The sequence below is a fragment of the Callithrix jacchus genome, chromosome 2 (assembly GCF_049354715.1).
Source record: "Callithrix jacchus isolate 240 chromosome 2, calJac240_pri, whole genome shotgun sequence".
Lineage (NCBI taxonomy): Eukaryota > Metazoa > Chordata > Mammalia > Primates > Cebidae > Callithrix > Callithrix jacchus.
Window position 1 is genome coordinate 23,415,075 of NC_133503.1, and position 17,888 is coordinate 23,432,962.

Consider the following 17,888-nt stretch of genomic DNA (forward strand, 5'->3'; position numbering starts at 1 on the left):
TGGAGGAACACATTGAGCCTACTTGAGGCCATTTTCCAAATTTTTAATACTTGTGTGTCCAGAAAGACATTTCAGCATGGCTAAGGACAAATCCTTCTGTAAAGTGGTCTCCGTGTACCATTCAATCTTATCTACTTACACTGTTAGCATGGATGTTAACAGCTCACATGAAACTGCCAGGGTTCAAAACTTGCTTCTATCTTGCACTGCTTTGGCAAATTTAACCTTATTGCATCTACCATATTTCTAAATCTGTAAAATGGGAATTAAAAAAAACACCTAACACACAGGGCTCTGGGAGGTTAAACAATACATGCTAGTCATGTAGAGACACTGGGCATAGAATTGTATGCTATTTGTTTTTATAGTTACCACTGACTGGAAGAATCCAGTCAAAAAGGTGACAGTGCCTTCTTAGATATCAAAATGTGATATTTGAATATGCTTGAGATATGGTTACCTGGAGGTAGGTTTCTAATTATTCACTCTAAAATTAAAATTAAATAGGTAGAATTCCCTCCTAACACAGCCTCAGGTATGTATGGTCAGTGTTTTCCTTGTCTCTGAAACACCCCTGAACTTTTTTTTGAGATGGAGTCTTGCTGTGTTACCCAGGCTGAAATGTGGTGGTACGACCTTGGCTTACTGCAACTTCTGCCTCCTGAGTTCAAGCAATTCTCCTACCTCAGCCTCCTGAGTAGAGGTAGTGCCTGCTACCACACCCAGCTAATTTTTTATTTTTAGTAGTGACAAGGTTTCACCATGCTGGCCAGGTTGGTCTCAACCTCCTGATCTCAGGTGATCTATCCACCTCGGTCTCCCAAAGTGCTGGGATTACAGGCGTGAGCCACCATGTCTAGCCATACCCCTGAACCTTTTATCAATTGGTATTACCTATTTTTGCAACTAATTGTCTCCTTATTTTATATGTGTTTTAACATCCTGGCTAGATGAAAAGCAAGTTGAGGCCAGAATTTTATCTTTTTCACCTCTTTCTTCTCTGTACAGGTGGGATTTAGATAGGAGCTTAGTGTGTATTTAAGTAGATCAATAACACAGAGTGAAACAATTCAGAAATTTGAGTATAGTCAATGGACAGGAGCACAATTTTTAAGCCAAAGGGGCCCAGTGACACTTACCCATGTCTTCATTTCCATTGCCTGGTGCAAGAGGATTGTGGTGAGGGAGATGGTGTTGATTGGTGTCCCAAAAGTAAAGACATCTATATCAGAGCCCCTATAGGTCTGCAGAGGAGGAACAGACAGTCATTATCAGATATATCTGTGGACTTAAAACTTTGGCTTTGACACCATGATGATAGAGCATCAATGAAGGCAGTTATCAATGGGGAAGAAGGAGGTACCTAGCTACTATCCACGTGGTACTGATCCGTGGAACAGATCAAGACAAGAAAGGAACTGATAGGACTAATTTAGAAATGGTTTTTGTAAGAGGAAGCCAAGATGGAGATTGTAAAACCATTGTGGAATGAATGAAGGAAGAATTCTCTGAAAGCCCATCAAACACTATGCTAACAGCTGAGGATACTTCTGTGTTTGCACACAAAATGAGTTTTGTCTATTAGCAGGTCAGATTTGGACAATTTAAGGAAGTAAGTGCTGTAATAGAGGCAAGTACAAGGTATCCTGGAAACACAGAAGCGAGGATAGATTAGCTGAGATCAGAATAAGAGGAGTTAATCACTTGGAAAGAGAGGGTAAATGCAGTTTTTAGCAAAGGTCAAAACTAAGGGTGAACACAGAGGGTTTGTAGAACTCCGAAGGAGTCCTACATTGTAGGTCTGTAGCACATATTCAAGGGCAAAAGATAAAGCAGAAAAGCCAAGCAGAGACCTGGCTAGGGAGGATATTTTAAGCCAGGAAATTCAAGCAAAGTGCTAAGATCCCTGCCTCCTCTAACACCGTAATCTTGCTAATTATGAAAGAATATGAACCCAGAGGCTGGATAAGCAACAGTGTTTACCTGGTGGTAACTGTTTCCGATCCTGTTCCCTAAGTCCGGAAAGAATACATATATTGTTTGCTACCTAAGTTTGCGCTATTTAAACAGAGGAATCAAATTGAGATTGGGCTGGTATCCCTTGCTATCTGCATTCTTGCTTTTTTTTTTTTTTCAGATAATGTAGTACCTCATTATCAGGACTTGCTGCCTGAACACTAGCTTCTTTAATCTTTGAAGCACAAGTCTATATAAAAATCAAGGGTAGTAAATTCAAATACCTTCAGTGTTGAAGTAGGAAACAGTTAATGAGAAAAGACGGCCAGGTGTAAGACAAAGGGGAGTGGTAGAGACTAAAGAATATGCCTAAGTGGTGAGCCCAGCTGCAAAGTCGTCTAGATTTTTTGCTATGAGGAAAAAAAAAAGATCCAGTATAAATATAGCTTTCAGTTTTTCAAGTGCCAGCAGAAAGCAAAATCTTTAGGTAGTGTTTGGACTTTTCACACACCTTGAGTTGGATGTAGCTTGCAGGTCACCTGTGTGAGCCTCTGCTCTAAAGTGTCCAGAAAGATACTACTAGTCTGGAACTTTTTATATAAAGGACCAGTTCCTCTCTGCAATGTATGCGGTTAGAATGGGACTACGTGACTTACCAGGTAAGGGATAAAGAAACAGATGAGGCTCTGGTAGAATGCATCCACCATAGAAATCCAGAAAGTCGACAGGTTATAGCACTGCCAGGAGAGAACACACTTATCATTACCACTCTTATAGGAAGCCTCTATTCTTTGCAAGCAACTTTCTTGCAGTGCCGGGACAGGCAACTATACGCTTATGATGCCTCTTGTGTTTGTGGCAATAGAATGGAGTCATTAGGAGCACAGACTTGGGGGTGACAGACTTCAGTTCAACTGTGTCACCTTGTGAAAATTACTAAACTGCTCAGAGAACTCGTTTTTTCTTCCATGAAATGCGGGCAAAAATAATACAGCCTATTTCCTTGGAGTTAAAGAGGACTAAATGCAATTGTAACCTAGTACCTAGTAAGTACTCAGGTCTTAGTGCCTAGCAAGTACTCGGTTATTCGTTATTATCACTCTTTGCTGTATTTCTAGTGCTACTACAAACTTGGTAAGTGTAGAGATTCTAAATTTCTAAGTGGCATCTGAAAGAGAGATCCCAATCATAGCCCTGAATCACGGATTACCAAGAGTTTCTCAAGCTCAACTTCAGAAACAAGCCTTCTCAGGCATCAGTCTTTGTACCTTCCCTGGGAAAGGTGAAACCTTTACCATTTTTGGGTTTTGCTTCATTAACTTCTTTTAGATACTCAAGGAATTTGTTATGCAGCCAGCACATTGATGGGAAAGTAAACTTAGACGAGGCCAAGATGAACACATACTCCTACCATGCCCCCTTTGTCCGGACTTCTTGGGCTGCTATGTTGCTTTCTCCTCTTGTCTTTGGGATACAACTGGGCTTGCTGGTCTATAAATAATTGCCAGCTTTGAAACACCACATTTGGCTTTGCCCTCCTTTTCTCCAGGTGCAAAGATACTCTCTGGCATTGCAAAGTCCCTCTTCCCAGAGCTCCCTTTTCAAGGCATTCAGGGTCCCTTGATCCAGCTTTTTTTTTTTTCACTCTTGTTACCCAGGCTGGAGTGCAATGGTGTGATCTCGGCTCACCACAACCTCCGCCTCCTGGGTTCAGGCAATTCTACCTCAGCCTCTTGAGTAGCTGGGATTACAGGCACACGCCACCATGCCCAGCTAATTTTTTTTTGTATTTTTAGTAGAGATGGGGTTTCACCATGTTGACCAGGATGGTCTTGATCTCTTGACCTCGTGATCCACTAGCCTCGGCCTCCCAAAGTGCTGGGATTACAGGCGTGAGCCACCACCCCCGACCGATCCTGCTTCTTGCTGGTGCTGGGATTACAGGCGTGAGCCACCACCCCTGGCCGATCCAGCTTCTTGCTGGTGCTGGGAGTGCCTGCTGTCTGACTTCTCCAAATCATTCAGTGCTGCAGTGTGGCCTCTCTGGGCCTTCTAGGAAGCCACCAGATGGCTTCTCAGGCCTGTCTTAGTCTATTTGATACCAGCAAGTCCTAAAACATATGTAATTTTGGGTTCTAAGTTTTGCCTTCCCTAATAGGAAAGAGAAGCATTTGTGTACCTTACCCAGTGAAAAGCAAAGTAGCTGTAAATCCCCAAGGATTCCCAAACTGGGCTTGGGGGCTTCTCTCGCTGAATCTCAGATCCTGGAGGGGTCTGCTGAAAGGGATAGATCTTTCCACATGACTCTTCCCCTTCCACTAGGGTAGTCCCATATTAATATGTGATTTAATTAAGAAATAATTAAAAATACCCACTAGTCTGGTCCAACACCTTCAATAGCGAATGGGAAATAGGTCAGAAAGGGAGACAGGAGTTACTCAAAGTGATGGAACAGTGGTCAGAATGCAGGCTTCTGACCCCGGCATACAGCTCTTTCTCCGATGCCTCCATGGGGGCGGAAGAAGTCAGTAAGAACCTGAAGTCACCACCCTTGGTGGAGGGGGTCCCCTTACCTCAGAGTTCTGACCACTCTTGTATAGCTCAGGTAATGCCAGGAGGGTTTCTGCAGAGATGTCTTTGTCCAGGACTCCAAAGACGAGAGGAGGCAAGGAGGTAAAGAAGATATTGAAGAATATCATCTGCCAGTAATCGATCATGGTGGAGCCGGAGAAACCACAGAAGAATTGATACCAGAAGAGCAGGTTGACATAGCACTGCAGGCAAAGAGCATGGCCTTATGAGTCAGACCCTGTGTGCAGCCGGTCACCAGCTGCTGCCGCCTGGGAGCTACTGGAGTGGCGGTTTCCTCATTCCTCACGCAGGGTTATGTAAGGATTAGAGATAATTCTAATCCTCAGAGCAGTAGCTGCTGCTGTTACTACTATCACTGCTAACATTCTTCAGGACCTGAAGGAAACTCCACCAACTTGTTTAAGGTGAGTGAACAGTAAGTCTTCACTTAACATTGCCAATAAGTTCTTAGAAACTACAACTTCAAGCAAAATAATGTAGGGAAAGTTCTGGAATAATTGTTTCATTCAACATCACAGTTTCTAAGAACCTACTGATGACACTAAGTGAGGACTTACTGTACTATGGTGGTTAAAAGTACAGATTTTGGAGGCAGAGAGGCCTCGTTTTGAATCCCCAGTCTGGCACTTACCAGCTGTGTGACCTTAGACAAACTGCTTAACCTTTCTAAACATTTTATCATCTGTCAGCTGGGAATAGCAGTGCTTAGACCATGGCATGTGAAGTATGAATGGTGGTAGAGTGGTAATAGAAAGGGATGTCACTCATGAAGGGGTAATAGAAAGACTAAACCGTGAGCAGGACACCTGGTAGGAGGATGACCTCATGAGAAGGTTGACTTCGCTATACTTTCCTGATGGTCACACAGCTCAGAAGGGTGAATGAGAAAATCTGCCAAAACATTGTTCATTTTTTTCTAGAGCTTTTTCCCACTCAAGATCTCCTCTCTTGTGGATGGGCTGGGTCACTGTTATTGTCTACCATTTTGAGATATGGTTTGGTGATTTGATCAAGGTCATACATATAAGCAGCTGGTCCAGCAGTTAGGACTAGAACTTCTCAATTATGTGGGGCAGAGGCACAGAGATCTGACGGGTCTTTCAAGGAATCATCCAGCAGTTTTGTGTTCAAGCTGGAACTCCTATTTCTAAACTGCTGGGTCAATGTTATTTTGGAGGGGCTATTAGTAGTAGTAACATCAGTTATAAAATTTGACCTTCTATATGTGCCAGGAGTGAGATAAACATCAGTATATTAGCATCTAATATATCATTGGATGTGCAATACACACGATAGTTTGTTCTAACAACCTTGCCAGATTAATATTGCTGAGCTGATAGTACTATATATTGTACAAATATATCATATATTGATATTAACAATAATATTAACATTATTAGGCCCATTTTACAGATGAGGAATCCAAGACTCTGAGATACTGTTGCCTCTTGCCCAAATTCAGAGCTAGAGAGTGGTACAATCGGCATCTGAAATTTCAAAGTTCTTTCTCCCTAACCACCTCTAAACTTTCTCAGTCCTGCCTTGACTTACACAATCAGACTCTTCTAGACCTGTACCGCCTGCAAAGCTGAAAGTAATTATTGTCTAGTTCTTTGAAGAAAAAGCTTCCTGAGCCCAGATGTAGACAGGAAGCCTCACATGGGCCATGATTGGCTTGATTCCTGCTCTATGCCCATTGCTCAGCCCTGTTCCTGACACACAGCAGACACTGAATTGTTGTTTCAATTGATGTAGTTGATCTTAGCTCTATTCTAACACTCATCCTGGAGTTTTAACATTACAGAGTGCTTCTTTCCTCCTGAGGCCCTGGTAAGATCTTGCTTGATTTTCACTTCTGCTTAACTGGAATCTTTGTACCTTGCAGGGACTGCATCGAGCCCTGTGGCAGCATCGCTGAGACTGGACGCCTGCTCTTTCTATCAAGAAGCTACAGTGCAGTAATTAATTCATTGTTCAAATTTCAGAGCAGGCCAGGTTTTAATCCCCTCTGAAATTGGTTTCGGATGTGGAAGTCATAGTTCTCCACCTTCTAATTACAACAGGGAGATAATGTGGCATCAGTATCGCAATTTTGAGCATGGCATTGGGCTGGAAATAAATATCATTTAAGCTTTGAAAGTGTGGCTGTTGGAAACATTTTCTATTCTATTTCACAAATTTAATGCAGAGAAGAGGCTGTGCTTATTCAAAAGAATTATTCCTTGAGCTGCCAAAAAAATGGGGCCATTTTGAATTCTAAGTAAACAGTCTTTCACTCTCAAAGTGAATTTCAAGTCAGATGGAGTGAATTGTTTGCGTAGACTTGCTGAGATAATATTGCCACGAGTTGATTGAATTTACATTACGTTTGTCATGCTGTTTATTTACATATACATTGAACTTTGCACAGAAAGTCACTTCCGAGCAAGGGTGACTGTGTTAGAGTCTGAAAGAAAGACTGGAGCAAGAGAAAAATGCAATTTTGTAGCTGCTACGTGGCTAATGCTTCTCTTCCATCACCCTGGTCTTAATATTCTCCTTTTACTTATTCAAGGAGGAGTCAAATTCTGTTTGGAGGATCTTGGGGTTTATTCTAAGCCTTTGAACTAGGTAATGAAAAACTCAGTCTTTTGTTCCCTCCCTTAGTATAGCAATGTTCTGACTTCTTCCTATACCCACTGTTAATAAAGGACTTTTCAAACAAGAACCCTCTGATGGTTTTAATTCTTCAGTTGGTATATGTTTGCTTTGGGCCCTCATCAGCAAGACAGAAAGCAACATACTTGTTAGGAGACACAACCTACTGTTTGTGTTTGTATAGGGCTATATGCTTTTCAGAGCTCTGACACTAGGCCTCTTGACACAGAGTCAGTCTCCCCATATTATTGATGAAAAGATCAATTAATCTCTGTGTGCCTCAGTTTCTTCAAGGTCATACAGCATGCTGGAGTCAAGTAAGATTGCCCAGACAATCTCGCACCTCAGACATCTTTGCCAAGTAGATATTTTATTTAGTATCCTGCCCTCCAGGAACTCCCTGAAAGAAAGCTCAGGGGCACTGAAGTGATGTGCAGGTCTCAAGTTGGAGCCACAGGCTCCAGCCTTACATTCTGTGAGGTGCTTTTCATCTACACTCTCCCAAGGCATAGGGTATAGCTCTTGCATTGAGCTGGCTCTATATGGAGAGGAAATCTAAGACACAGGTTAGACTAGCTCTTCGAATCCTCCTTTGTGACAATAAGATAATCTCATTTATGAGATTTAACTCCAAGAGTAGTGACAGCAACAACAATGACCAAAAATGGCTAATTTTATAGATGATTATGATATGCTGATCACTTTATATACAAGCTCTCATTTAATCCTCATAGCAAATATGAGAAAGGTGCTATCTCCACCCCCATTTTACAGATGATGAAACTGAAATTTAGCAACATTACCATATATGAGAGTCTGGATTTGAACCCAACGTGTCTGACTCCAGAGTCCACACTTGTAGCCATTTGTGCCCTCTCTGTGCCAGGTGCCTTTCATATAGCATTGCCAATTCTCACAATAACTTCACAAAAATAGAAAGTGAAGAGTCTAGCTCGAGGTCACAGAGCTATTAAGGAAGAGTTTCAAGATCCAACACCATGCCAGCCTGACTCATTCCCTAATGATGCTGAGGTGCTGTGCCCACTGCTAGGGGGAGATCTGGCCCCATGGCAAGGACTGTCAAGGCCTGGGTGGGAGGATGCCATAGGCTACTCACCACGTTCTTATAGAGGTAGTACACCACCATCCTGGCCAGGCGTGAGTAACACCAGTGGCCGTGCACAAGCAGCAGCTTCTTGAGGTGCTTAAAGCGGGCTATGGCAAAGTCGCTGGACATGACGGCCTGAGAGGGGAGAGCAGACATATCAGCTTCCATCCATGGCTGCTGTTGCCCCAGAGGGACTCCCTCAAGGGCGCTGCTTTGGTCTAGGCCTGGGGCCAACAGAGTCCTAAAGACCCCTTGTTGTGGTCACTTTTGGGTAGCTTTTTAGAGTCTGACATTCCACCCTCCCTTCTGGGAAATCCAAATCTCGCTAGAATTCAAGGACGGCAGATCAGAAGGGTCTAGGAAGGTTCTTTATCCATTTATCCAATAAGCAGTTACTGTGGCCCAGTACGTGTCAGGCACCATGCTAGGCATGTGATGGTTAGCCAGAGAGTGGGGGCTTCCATTCAAGCAATTTTCAATCCTCTGAACACCCTTCACCCCTACTTGAGGCAGGCCATTGGCTCCATTCACAGATGGAGCTGATAGGTGACAGCTCTTCCTTCACATGGAGCTGAAATATGTCTTCTGCCCCTGGGATTACTCAGAACAAGACACAGTTTATAGTACTCTTTAAAAAATGTGAACACTGAACATGCCTGTTTATAAATCCTGGTATAAATTTTGGTTTGGCTAATTCCCCAGGCCTCAGTTTCCCCATCTAAAAATGGAAAAGCAGTCCCTAACATACAGGGTGTGATGATGATTAAAATTCAATGAGATACCAAATGCGAAGTGTCTAACAAACTTGTCCAACCTGCAGGCCACATGTGGCCCAGATGGCTTTGAATGAGGCCCAAAATTGAGAATTTTTGCAATATTTTTAAAGCTCATCAGCTATAGTTAGTATTAGTGTGTTTTACGTGTAGCCCAATACGATTCTTCTCCCAGTGTGGCCCAGGGAAGCCAAAAGATTGGATAGCTCTGGTCTAACAGATTGCTGGCATATAGGAGATACACAAGGGGTAACTTTTTAAAGAACTATTCTGTGACTTCACAGTCAGTGCTCTCTATCCTCATCAGAAAATTTAGGCAGTGCTGAATGTCTGCACTGGTGGTGGAAATACAATTGTTAATGGCTGAAAACCCACAAAATGTTCTCTGTTTTAATGGGAAAATTTAACAATCAAGTTAGGATGCTTCTTCTAAGCTGAATTTTGACACTATGAAAGTATACCAAGCAATTTCCGGGTCAAACTGGCTGTCAGGACAAAAATGTCATTTAGAAAATGATTTCAAATGTCCTTCTGTCTGTCATTGCGTAGGGAGGGCATTGCAACTCTGGATGTGGGGAGAAGTTCTCAGGGAGAAGTTTCTCCAACATTCTGGAGAATTCCTTATATCTCAGCTAAGGACCAAAGAAAGGAAGGAAGGAAACAAGAACAGTTATGGAGAACAATACCTGCATGCCTTCCTGTCCAGATATTCCAATTCCAATATCAGCAGCTTGAATCATGCTTACATCATTTGCTCCATCACCTGAAAGAAGAGGTCATGAGGTGTCTTTATTTCTGGTCCAACTACTCAGTGACAATGAGGTAGCTCTCAAGTGTCCCCAGTTATATATAATTGAATCCTTTTAACATTACTCTGAATAGTTCTATAGAAAGTCATTGCTGTAGTACTTAGCTTGAGAGACGTCTTTTCTTCTTTAGACAAGAAATCCTACCTTTTTCTTTACCATTCAACAAATACAGGACTTACTAAGTGTCTTTTTCTAGGCACAACATTAGGTATTGGGGATAGAATGGTAATCAAGAGACTTGGGCATTCCCCCTCCCAAAAATGCCCTCATAAATGTTATAATAAACTTTACTGATAACCAAATGGAGAATCTGAGCAACTTAGAGACTTGGCAAGGGTATCCAGCTAGAGAAAGGACCCAGGAGAAGTGGAACTCGATCCTTCAGATTCCAGGGCCAATGCGCTTCCCTCAGTCAAACTTGAAACACTGACCAGATCAAGACAACTGGACAGTTTGGACAGTGAAACCATCAGATTGTCAATGGTTTCCAAGGAGAGGGATGACGTTCTGTTTTGATTCTCAGTGTACAAAAATGAGATTGACTTGTGTTTTTGAAATATAATCACACTGAGTTCCCATTCAACGAACTGAGTTGTTTCATAAAACTGGAGGTAAGGCATAGAAACACACAAACACACACACACATATACACACAGTCTTTATACCAAGACTGTTCAAGATCTGTGATGAGAGAAATGTTCTATATCTGCACTGTCCAATACAGAAACCAGTAGCCACATGTGACTATAAAAATTTTGCTGGTTATTCTCACTCATAGGTGGGTGATGAAAAATGAGAACACATGGACACAGAAAGGGGAGTACTAAACACTGGGGTCTATTGGGGGGAAAAGGGGAGGGCCAGTGGGAGGGGGAGGTGGGGAGGGATAGCCTGGGGAGAAATGCCAAATGTGAGTGAAGGGGAGAAGAAAAGCAAAGCACACTGCCATGTGTGTACCTACGCAACTGTCTTGCATGCTCTGCTCATGTACCCCAAAACCTAAAATCCAATAAAAATTAAAAAAAAAAAATTTTGCTGGTGAATTTGATTTAATTAAATTTAAGTAGCCAAAGATAGCTCTATATGGTAAGGCCTTCTGTAGAAGCCGAACTCTCCCCAGTGCTTTATCTTTTAGATGGAAGTTCAGTAAACTTTTTCTGGAAAGGGTAAGGTGGTAACTATTTCAGGCTTTGTGAACCAAGAAGCAAAACTGAACAGTTGTTCTTGCTGAAAGGTTATTAGTCTTTCATAAATTTTACACTGAAAAATAAATCATTCTTCGTATCCATACAAAAACATGCCATGTTTTTGGGCTGGATTTAGCCTGCAGGCCGCAGTTTCCCAACCCTTGTTGTAGACTATGCTGAACTTCTTTTCCTGGCCCTACCTGTTTTCTACTACTTTCTCAGAATAAGCCAAAATTAAATTTATATTATTATGGTATAGAATATGGAATGGGAGGGAGAGAATGATTCTTCTCCTAGCTATCTGATGATACATTTATTGGTCTTAAAAATTTTGCCATAAGTAGCCTTTTTTCTAAAATAATTTTTTTTTTATAATTTTAATCATCCCATGGCAGAACAAATCTAAGCTTTAACCTCTTCTGTTAGTGAACCAGGAGAATTAGAGGTGTGAAACCATGCTATTTCTTGCCACACTGGCTTTTTTTCTGTTGCTGTGGGAGTGAAGCCAATATCTGACCTCAGAGAATCATTCTTGGGCTACTGCCTTGTGTGTGTCTGAATTTCTGAAGAGGACGATTCCGGGCATAAAGTAGGATGTCTTTGTGACAGGTTTGCTCTCTGCTTTCTTTCTGTCCCACTCTTATTATTCTCTACTGTTCTTACCTGAAGACCAGGAACAAAACGATCATGTTTAATAGGGTTCCTATTTGAAATGTCAGGAAAGAAAATCTTTTCCCATGCCTGTGTAGGAGGAGGAGAGGCTGGCACCATCGGTAAGAATGTCCCTAAGTGAATGCAATATTTACTATGTCCTTGGTATGTGCTGGGCATGGGATCCAACAGTGAATTAGGCTGACGTGATTTTTCTACTCAAGGAACTCATGGTCTACTGAGGCCATCACAGAAGATATAACAGTGAGCTGTGAATACTGGGTGCTGTGGGAACCCCCCAGAGGGAAGCAAAGTTAGGTGGGATTGGAAGAAGTGTTTGACAGAGGAAATAACTTGTGCAAATTCCCAGAAGTGAGAGAGGACAAGGTCCATGGAGAATGGTAAACAGCTTCATTTGTTGGAACATGGAAAGGCAAATGTTGGAGAGGGAAAGGTGGCCACAACAAGAGATGTGGCTGAAGGTAACAGAAGATCATGAAGATCCCTTTAAACCGGGTTTGGTTGTTCCTGAAAGATGTTAAGTGCGTGCAGTTTTAATTTTTCTGTCCTAACATGATTAAAGTTTAGCCCCCTCTGAAAAATTCTTCATCAACCAATGCTAGCATCTTTCGGTGATATGCTTTGTGCTGGCCTCATATTTAGAAACAAACACACAAAATTAAACATAAGACAGTACCAATCTTCAGAATCTCTCCACCAGCCATCAACACTCAGAATAACATCCTTAAATATGTGATTTTGTGCCATGTATAAAGTATTAAAGGGAAAATGATCTGCATTCCAGAATTAAGATAGTCTGAGTATATATCATTGATGGCAACATTTCTTGAGCTACCTGGATGTACTAAATTCAAGGCCTCTGTTGGTTTTGACCTTCATCTAAGTCCTGATAGTTCTTTTTTTTTTTTTTTTTGAGACGGAGTTTCGCTCTTGTTACTCAGGCTGGAGTGCAGTGGCGCAATCTGGGCTCACTGCAACCTCCGCCTCCTGGGTTCAGGCAATTCTCCTGCCTCAGCCTCCTGAGTAGCTGGGATTACAGGCACGCGCCACTGTGTCCAGCTAATTTTTTGTATTTGTAGTAGAGACGGGATTTCACCATGTTGACCAGGATGGTCTCAATCACTTGACCTCGTGATCCACCCGCCTTGGCCTCCCAAAGTGCTGGGATTACAGGCGTGAGCTACTGCGCCCGGCCAGTCCTGACTGTTCTTTAGCTAACTTGCTAGTCCCAAGAACTTGGTTGCACGGTCCCATTTCATCCCCCAGCTGCTGCATCTTGATTGTCATTTTGAACTGTCTCCCTCTAAGAGGACGACTCACAGCCTAAGCATCCTGACTTTGAGACCTGACCTCCCACCTCTGATCCAGCCTCTCATCAGATCTTCCCTGCCAAGGTGCCACCCATATCTCAGCATGATGGGTACCTATGGAAAGGGTCATGACGCGCAACTTGTCTCGCACCAGCTTGACTATCATACTCTTCTGGAGTGGTGTGGAGCGGCAGCACAGTACAGACCGACAATACTGGGTCAATTCCAGAAACTTCTTCTCCAGCTTTCCCTGGAAAATGGCATTCAGTGTCTTCCCGTCAATAACCAATCCAGCTTCTGGAACCACAGCTTCTGAGGTGATAGATGGTGTCTTGGAAGGTAAGTGGAACCCAAAGAGCTTGCGGTCTGGCTTCTGCAGTTCGTGAAATTGCTTTAGCTCTTCCAGTGCACAATTGAGGATGGATTCACAGGTCTCCTATAAAGAGTAACAATAATACAGTATTTGTAAGCAAACTTGGAAATGCATGTTAACAATTTCACTTTATTGTTTAGTAAGATAGTCATAAAACTCTATACTATAGAGATTACTTACAGGTTATTCTCCAATTTTTACATTTCTCTGCAGTATTTGACGTAACACCAAAACAGTATTAATTTGGTACCAAATTAACAGCCAAAATGGAAGACACTGCTTATGAATGGGAGTAAAAATAGCTCAGCAAGATGGAGACAGATACAAGGATGGCATAATAAATACTACTAATATGATGATAAATAATGACAATATATCATGTTGGCATGGTGCTATTTCTTCACACTTAAACATTTCAACCTTGGTGAATCTGACGATTACGTGCCTTGGGGTTGCTCTTCTCAAGAAATAACTTCTCTGTATTTCCTGTATTTGAATGTTGGCCTACCTTGCTAGTTTGGGGAACTTCTCCCGGATAATATCCTGAAGAGTGTTTTATAATTTGGTTTCATTCTCCCCATCACTTTCAGGTACACTGATCAAATGTAGATTTGGTCTTTTCACATAATCCCATATTTCTTGGAGGCTTTGTTAATTTCTTTTCACTCTTTTTTTCTCTAATCTTTCCTTCCTGCTTTATTTCATTGAGTTGATCTTCAATCTCTGATATCTTTTCTTCCACTTGATCTATTTGGCTATTGAAACTTGTGTATGCTTCATGGAGTTCTCGTGCTGTGTTTTTCAGCTTCATCATGTTGTTTATGTTCTTTTCTATGCTGGTTATTCTCATTAGCATTTAATCTAACCTTTTTTCAAGTTTCTTAGTTTCCTTTCATTGGATTAGAACATGCTCCTTTAGCTTGGAGAAGTTTATTACCCACCTTCTGAAGCCTGCTTCTGTCAATTCGTCACACTCATTCTCCATCCAGTTTTGTTCCCTTGCTGATGAGGGGTTGTGGTCCCTTGGAGAAAAAAAGGTGTTCTGACTTTTGGCAATTTCAGCCTATTTGCACTGGTTCCTTCCCATCTTCATGGATTTATCTATCTTTGGTTTTTGAAGTTGGTGACTTTTTAATGGGGTTTCTGAGTGGGCGTCTTTTCTGTCAATGTTGAACCTATTTGTTTCTGTTTATTTGTTTTCCTTTTAACAGTCAGGCCCCTCTACTGCAAGTCTGCTGGAGTTTCTGGAGGTCCACTCCAGACTCTGCTTGCCTGGGAATCACCCATGGTGGCTGCAGAACAGCAAAGATTGCTGCCTGTTGCTTCCTCTGGTAACTTCGTCCCAAAAGGGTACCTGCCAGATGTCAGCCAGAGCTCTCCTGTATGATGTGTCTCCCAGATAGGATACATATACATGTGGGGTCAGGGAGCCACTTCAGGAGGCAGCCTATTCATTAACAGAGCTCAAGCACTGTTCTGGAGGCTCTGTTTTTCCCTTCAGTGCTGCTGGGCAGGGACATTTAAGTTTGCTGAAGCAAAACCCACAACTGCCCCTTTTCCCAGGTGCTCTGTCCCAGGAAGGTAGGGGCTTTGTAAGTCCCTGATGGGCTGCTGTCTTTTTTTTTCTGAGATGCCCTGCACGGTGAGAAGGGAATCTACTTGACAGTCTGCTGCAGAGGCCTTGCTGAGTTGCAGTGCTGGGCTCTGCCCAGCTGTTGTGGAAGCTTCCCAGAGGTAGTGGCTTTGTTTACACAGGCAATGTTGAAGCGGGCACCCCTTCTCCCACTAAGCTTGAACATCCCAGGTTGATCTCAGACTGCTGTGCTGGCTGTGAGAATTTCAAGCCAATGCGGTTTAGCTTGCCCATCTTTGGTGGTAGTGGGGGTGGTGCAGGTAGGACCCGCCGAGCCAGCTCGCTTGGTTCCCTGTCTTCAGCCCTATTTTTCAGGGGAACAGGCAGTTCTGTCTTACTGGCATTCCAGGTGCCACTTGCCTAAAATGGGCACCCAGTTTTGTGCTGGAAACCCCGGGTGCTGGCACTGTAGGTGCCAGAGGGAATCTCCTGGTCCATGGGTTTTGTAGACCATGGGAAAAGTGCAGTATCTGAGCTGGAGTGTTGGAGTTTCGGGAAGAGTCCCTAATGGCTTCCCATGGCTGGGAGCAAGAGTCTCTGGCCCCTTGTGCCTCCCAGGTATGGCAGTGCCCCAGCCTGTTTTGGGTTGCCCTCCTTGGGCTGTTCCTACTGTTTAATCAGTCCTAATGAGATGAACCTAGTACCTCAGTAGGAAATGCGGAGATCACTTGTCTTCTGGCGTGCTCTTGTTGGGAACTGCAGACCAGAGCTGTTGCTATTTGACCATCTTGGCAGACGTTTGCTCAAATTTATTCTTGATATCAATTCAACTTCTCTGAACATCACTTTTTAATATAGTTGTGGTAGAAAACAGCATTATCAATTTTAATAGCATTGTTTTCTTCACATGGTCTTCGTTTTACAGTGTTCCTTCATCCATGGCAAGAAACAATGATTTTTCATTTATTAAAACATGCTAAAAGTTTCTTCTAAAAAATAATATTCAAAGTGAGTCAACAAATTATTAAGTAAAAAAATTACAATATACGGATTTTGTCAAAAATCGTGAAAGCAGTTCTGAAGGGACCGGCCTAGGGAACACTGATCTAGAGATTTCTGTCTGGGAAAATGTCTGGCATAACTTTTTTGTTATGGTGCAATCTCAGCTCACTGCAACCTCTGCCTCTTGGGTTCAAGTGACTATCATGCCTCAGCCTCCCGAGTAACTGGGATTACAGGCATGTGCCACCATACCTGGCTAATTTTTATATTTTTAGTAGAGACAGGGTTTCACTATGTCAGCCAGGCTGGTCTTGAACTCCTGACCTCAAGTGATCCACCTGCCTCAGCTTCCAAAGTGCTGGGATTACAGGTGTGAGTCACAGCACCCTGCCCTGGCATAACTTATTTTGAAAAGAACAGAGACATAGTTTATTATTCCTGAGTCTACCTTTAAGATGCTAAACTGTGTGTTGCAGGCAATAGAATATGCATAGAGCCCAGAGGGGCCACAGGAAGCAGTTCTTGAAGTATGTGCTTATACCAGAGGCACTTATTTTGAAAGAGATCAAAGTGGTCCTTTGGAGGCTGGGCCTGGCACCAGTTATATAAATTCCTCCAATGTATGCCTAAAGCGAGTTATTAGAGACATAAGCTTTAAATTAAATCTCTGAATTTACTTATTTCCAGCTTTAAAGTAATACAATAATTATCATTCATTGAACATTTAGTATACGTCCTATACTGTGGTAGGAAGCCACTAAGATAGTTTCCAGTGATTTCCCCTTCCTGATATTCATACCCGTGTGTAATCTCCTTTCATTGAATGTGGGCTAGATCTAGAGACTTGATTTTAATGAAGGAAAAAGTAATGGGATGTCACCTCCCATATTAGGTTATAAAAAGACAGTAACTTCCAATTTGGTGCTCTTTCCTACTTTCTCTTGTATGGTTAGCCCTGGGGAAAACCAGCTGCTGTGTTGTGTAGCAGTCCTGTGAGAGGCCCAGAGAGTGAAAAACTGATGCCTGCTAACAGTCACATGGGTGAATGAGCAGAACTGCTTCCCATGCCCAAACCCCCAACCCTGTTGAGCCTTCAGATGAGCCCTCAGCCCTGACCATCAGCTTGTGTGCAACCTCAAGAGAGACCTTGAACTAGGGGTGCCCGGCTAAGATGCTCCCAAATGCCTAATCCACAGAAACCATAAGATAATAAAGGTCTGTTGTTTTAGCTCCTAATATTTGGGGTAATTTGTTATGTAGCAATAGATAATTAACATAGGTACTATACTAAGTTTTCTTCTATGATCTTATTTAATCCTACCAATAAATCTGTGAGATTAATATGTTTAATCTGTTTTACAGATGAGAATAGAAGTTCAAGTAGTATGGTGTTTGAACCATATTAAAACTTCAATATATGTTGTTAATTATTATTAACAATGTGTCGCAATAGCAGTAATAGTGGTTGCTAGTATTAGTTCCTGTCTAATACGTTAGTTCCTTTTAAAATTCCTTGACTGATGAACACTTCCAGTGATTAGTTAGTAATTCTCTCATCTTTGGGAGGGGAATTCTGAGGTCTAGGTAGATCCCATAACTTGCTTAGTGCTTTAACATACCTAGCAAAGAGATAGTAATCCTAAATCGATTCATAGTGAATTAGGCAAATTAAAAACCTTGGAGAAAATATTTACTGAATATGTAACTACATTGAACTAGGGTTTAAATAAATCTAAGATTTAGAATGTATTTCCCAGTTTCTGGCTTAATATATATATTTTTTCATCCCAGGTAAAGGGATAAAAAGACTAATCTTACAGGTTTAGTGAGCTGAAGCATGTAGGCATGACTGAGGATTCAGGCACTATCCTGGAGGATACTGGACAGAAAGAATTG

At 42.2% G+C, this 17,888-nt stretch overlaps 1 protein-coding gene across 3 annotated transcripts in view; it reads right to left on the reverse strand.

Moving 5' to 3' along the window:
* The window catches only part of ATP10B (ATPase phospholipid transporting 10B (putative)), a 313,434-nt gene that overhangs the window by 22,326 nt on the left and 273,220 nt on the right, over positions 1–17,888 (reverse strand). For all 3 annotated transcript variants that reach the window (XM_008984453.5, XM_008984460.5, XM_008984480.5), the window contains 6 exons: positions 13,159–13,480; positions 9,753–9,829; positions 8,303–8,428; positions 4,530–4,730; positions 2,613–2,693; positions 1,140–1,244 (listed from right to left, as the gene is read on the reverse strand). In XM_008984453.5, the coding sequence (XP_008982701.4) occupies positions 1,140–1,244; positions 2,613–2,693; positions 4,530–4,730; positions 8,303–8,428; positions 9,753–9,829; positions 13,159–13,480 (912 nt within the window). The remainder of the gene's footprint in view (positions 1–1,139; positions 1,245–2,612; positions 2,694–4,529; positions 4,731–8,302; positions 8,429–9,752; positions 9,830–13,158; positions 13,481–17,888) is intronic.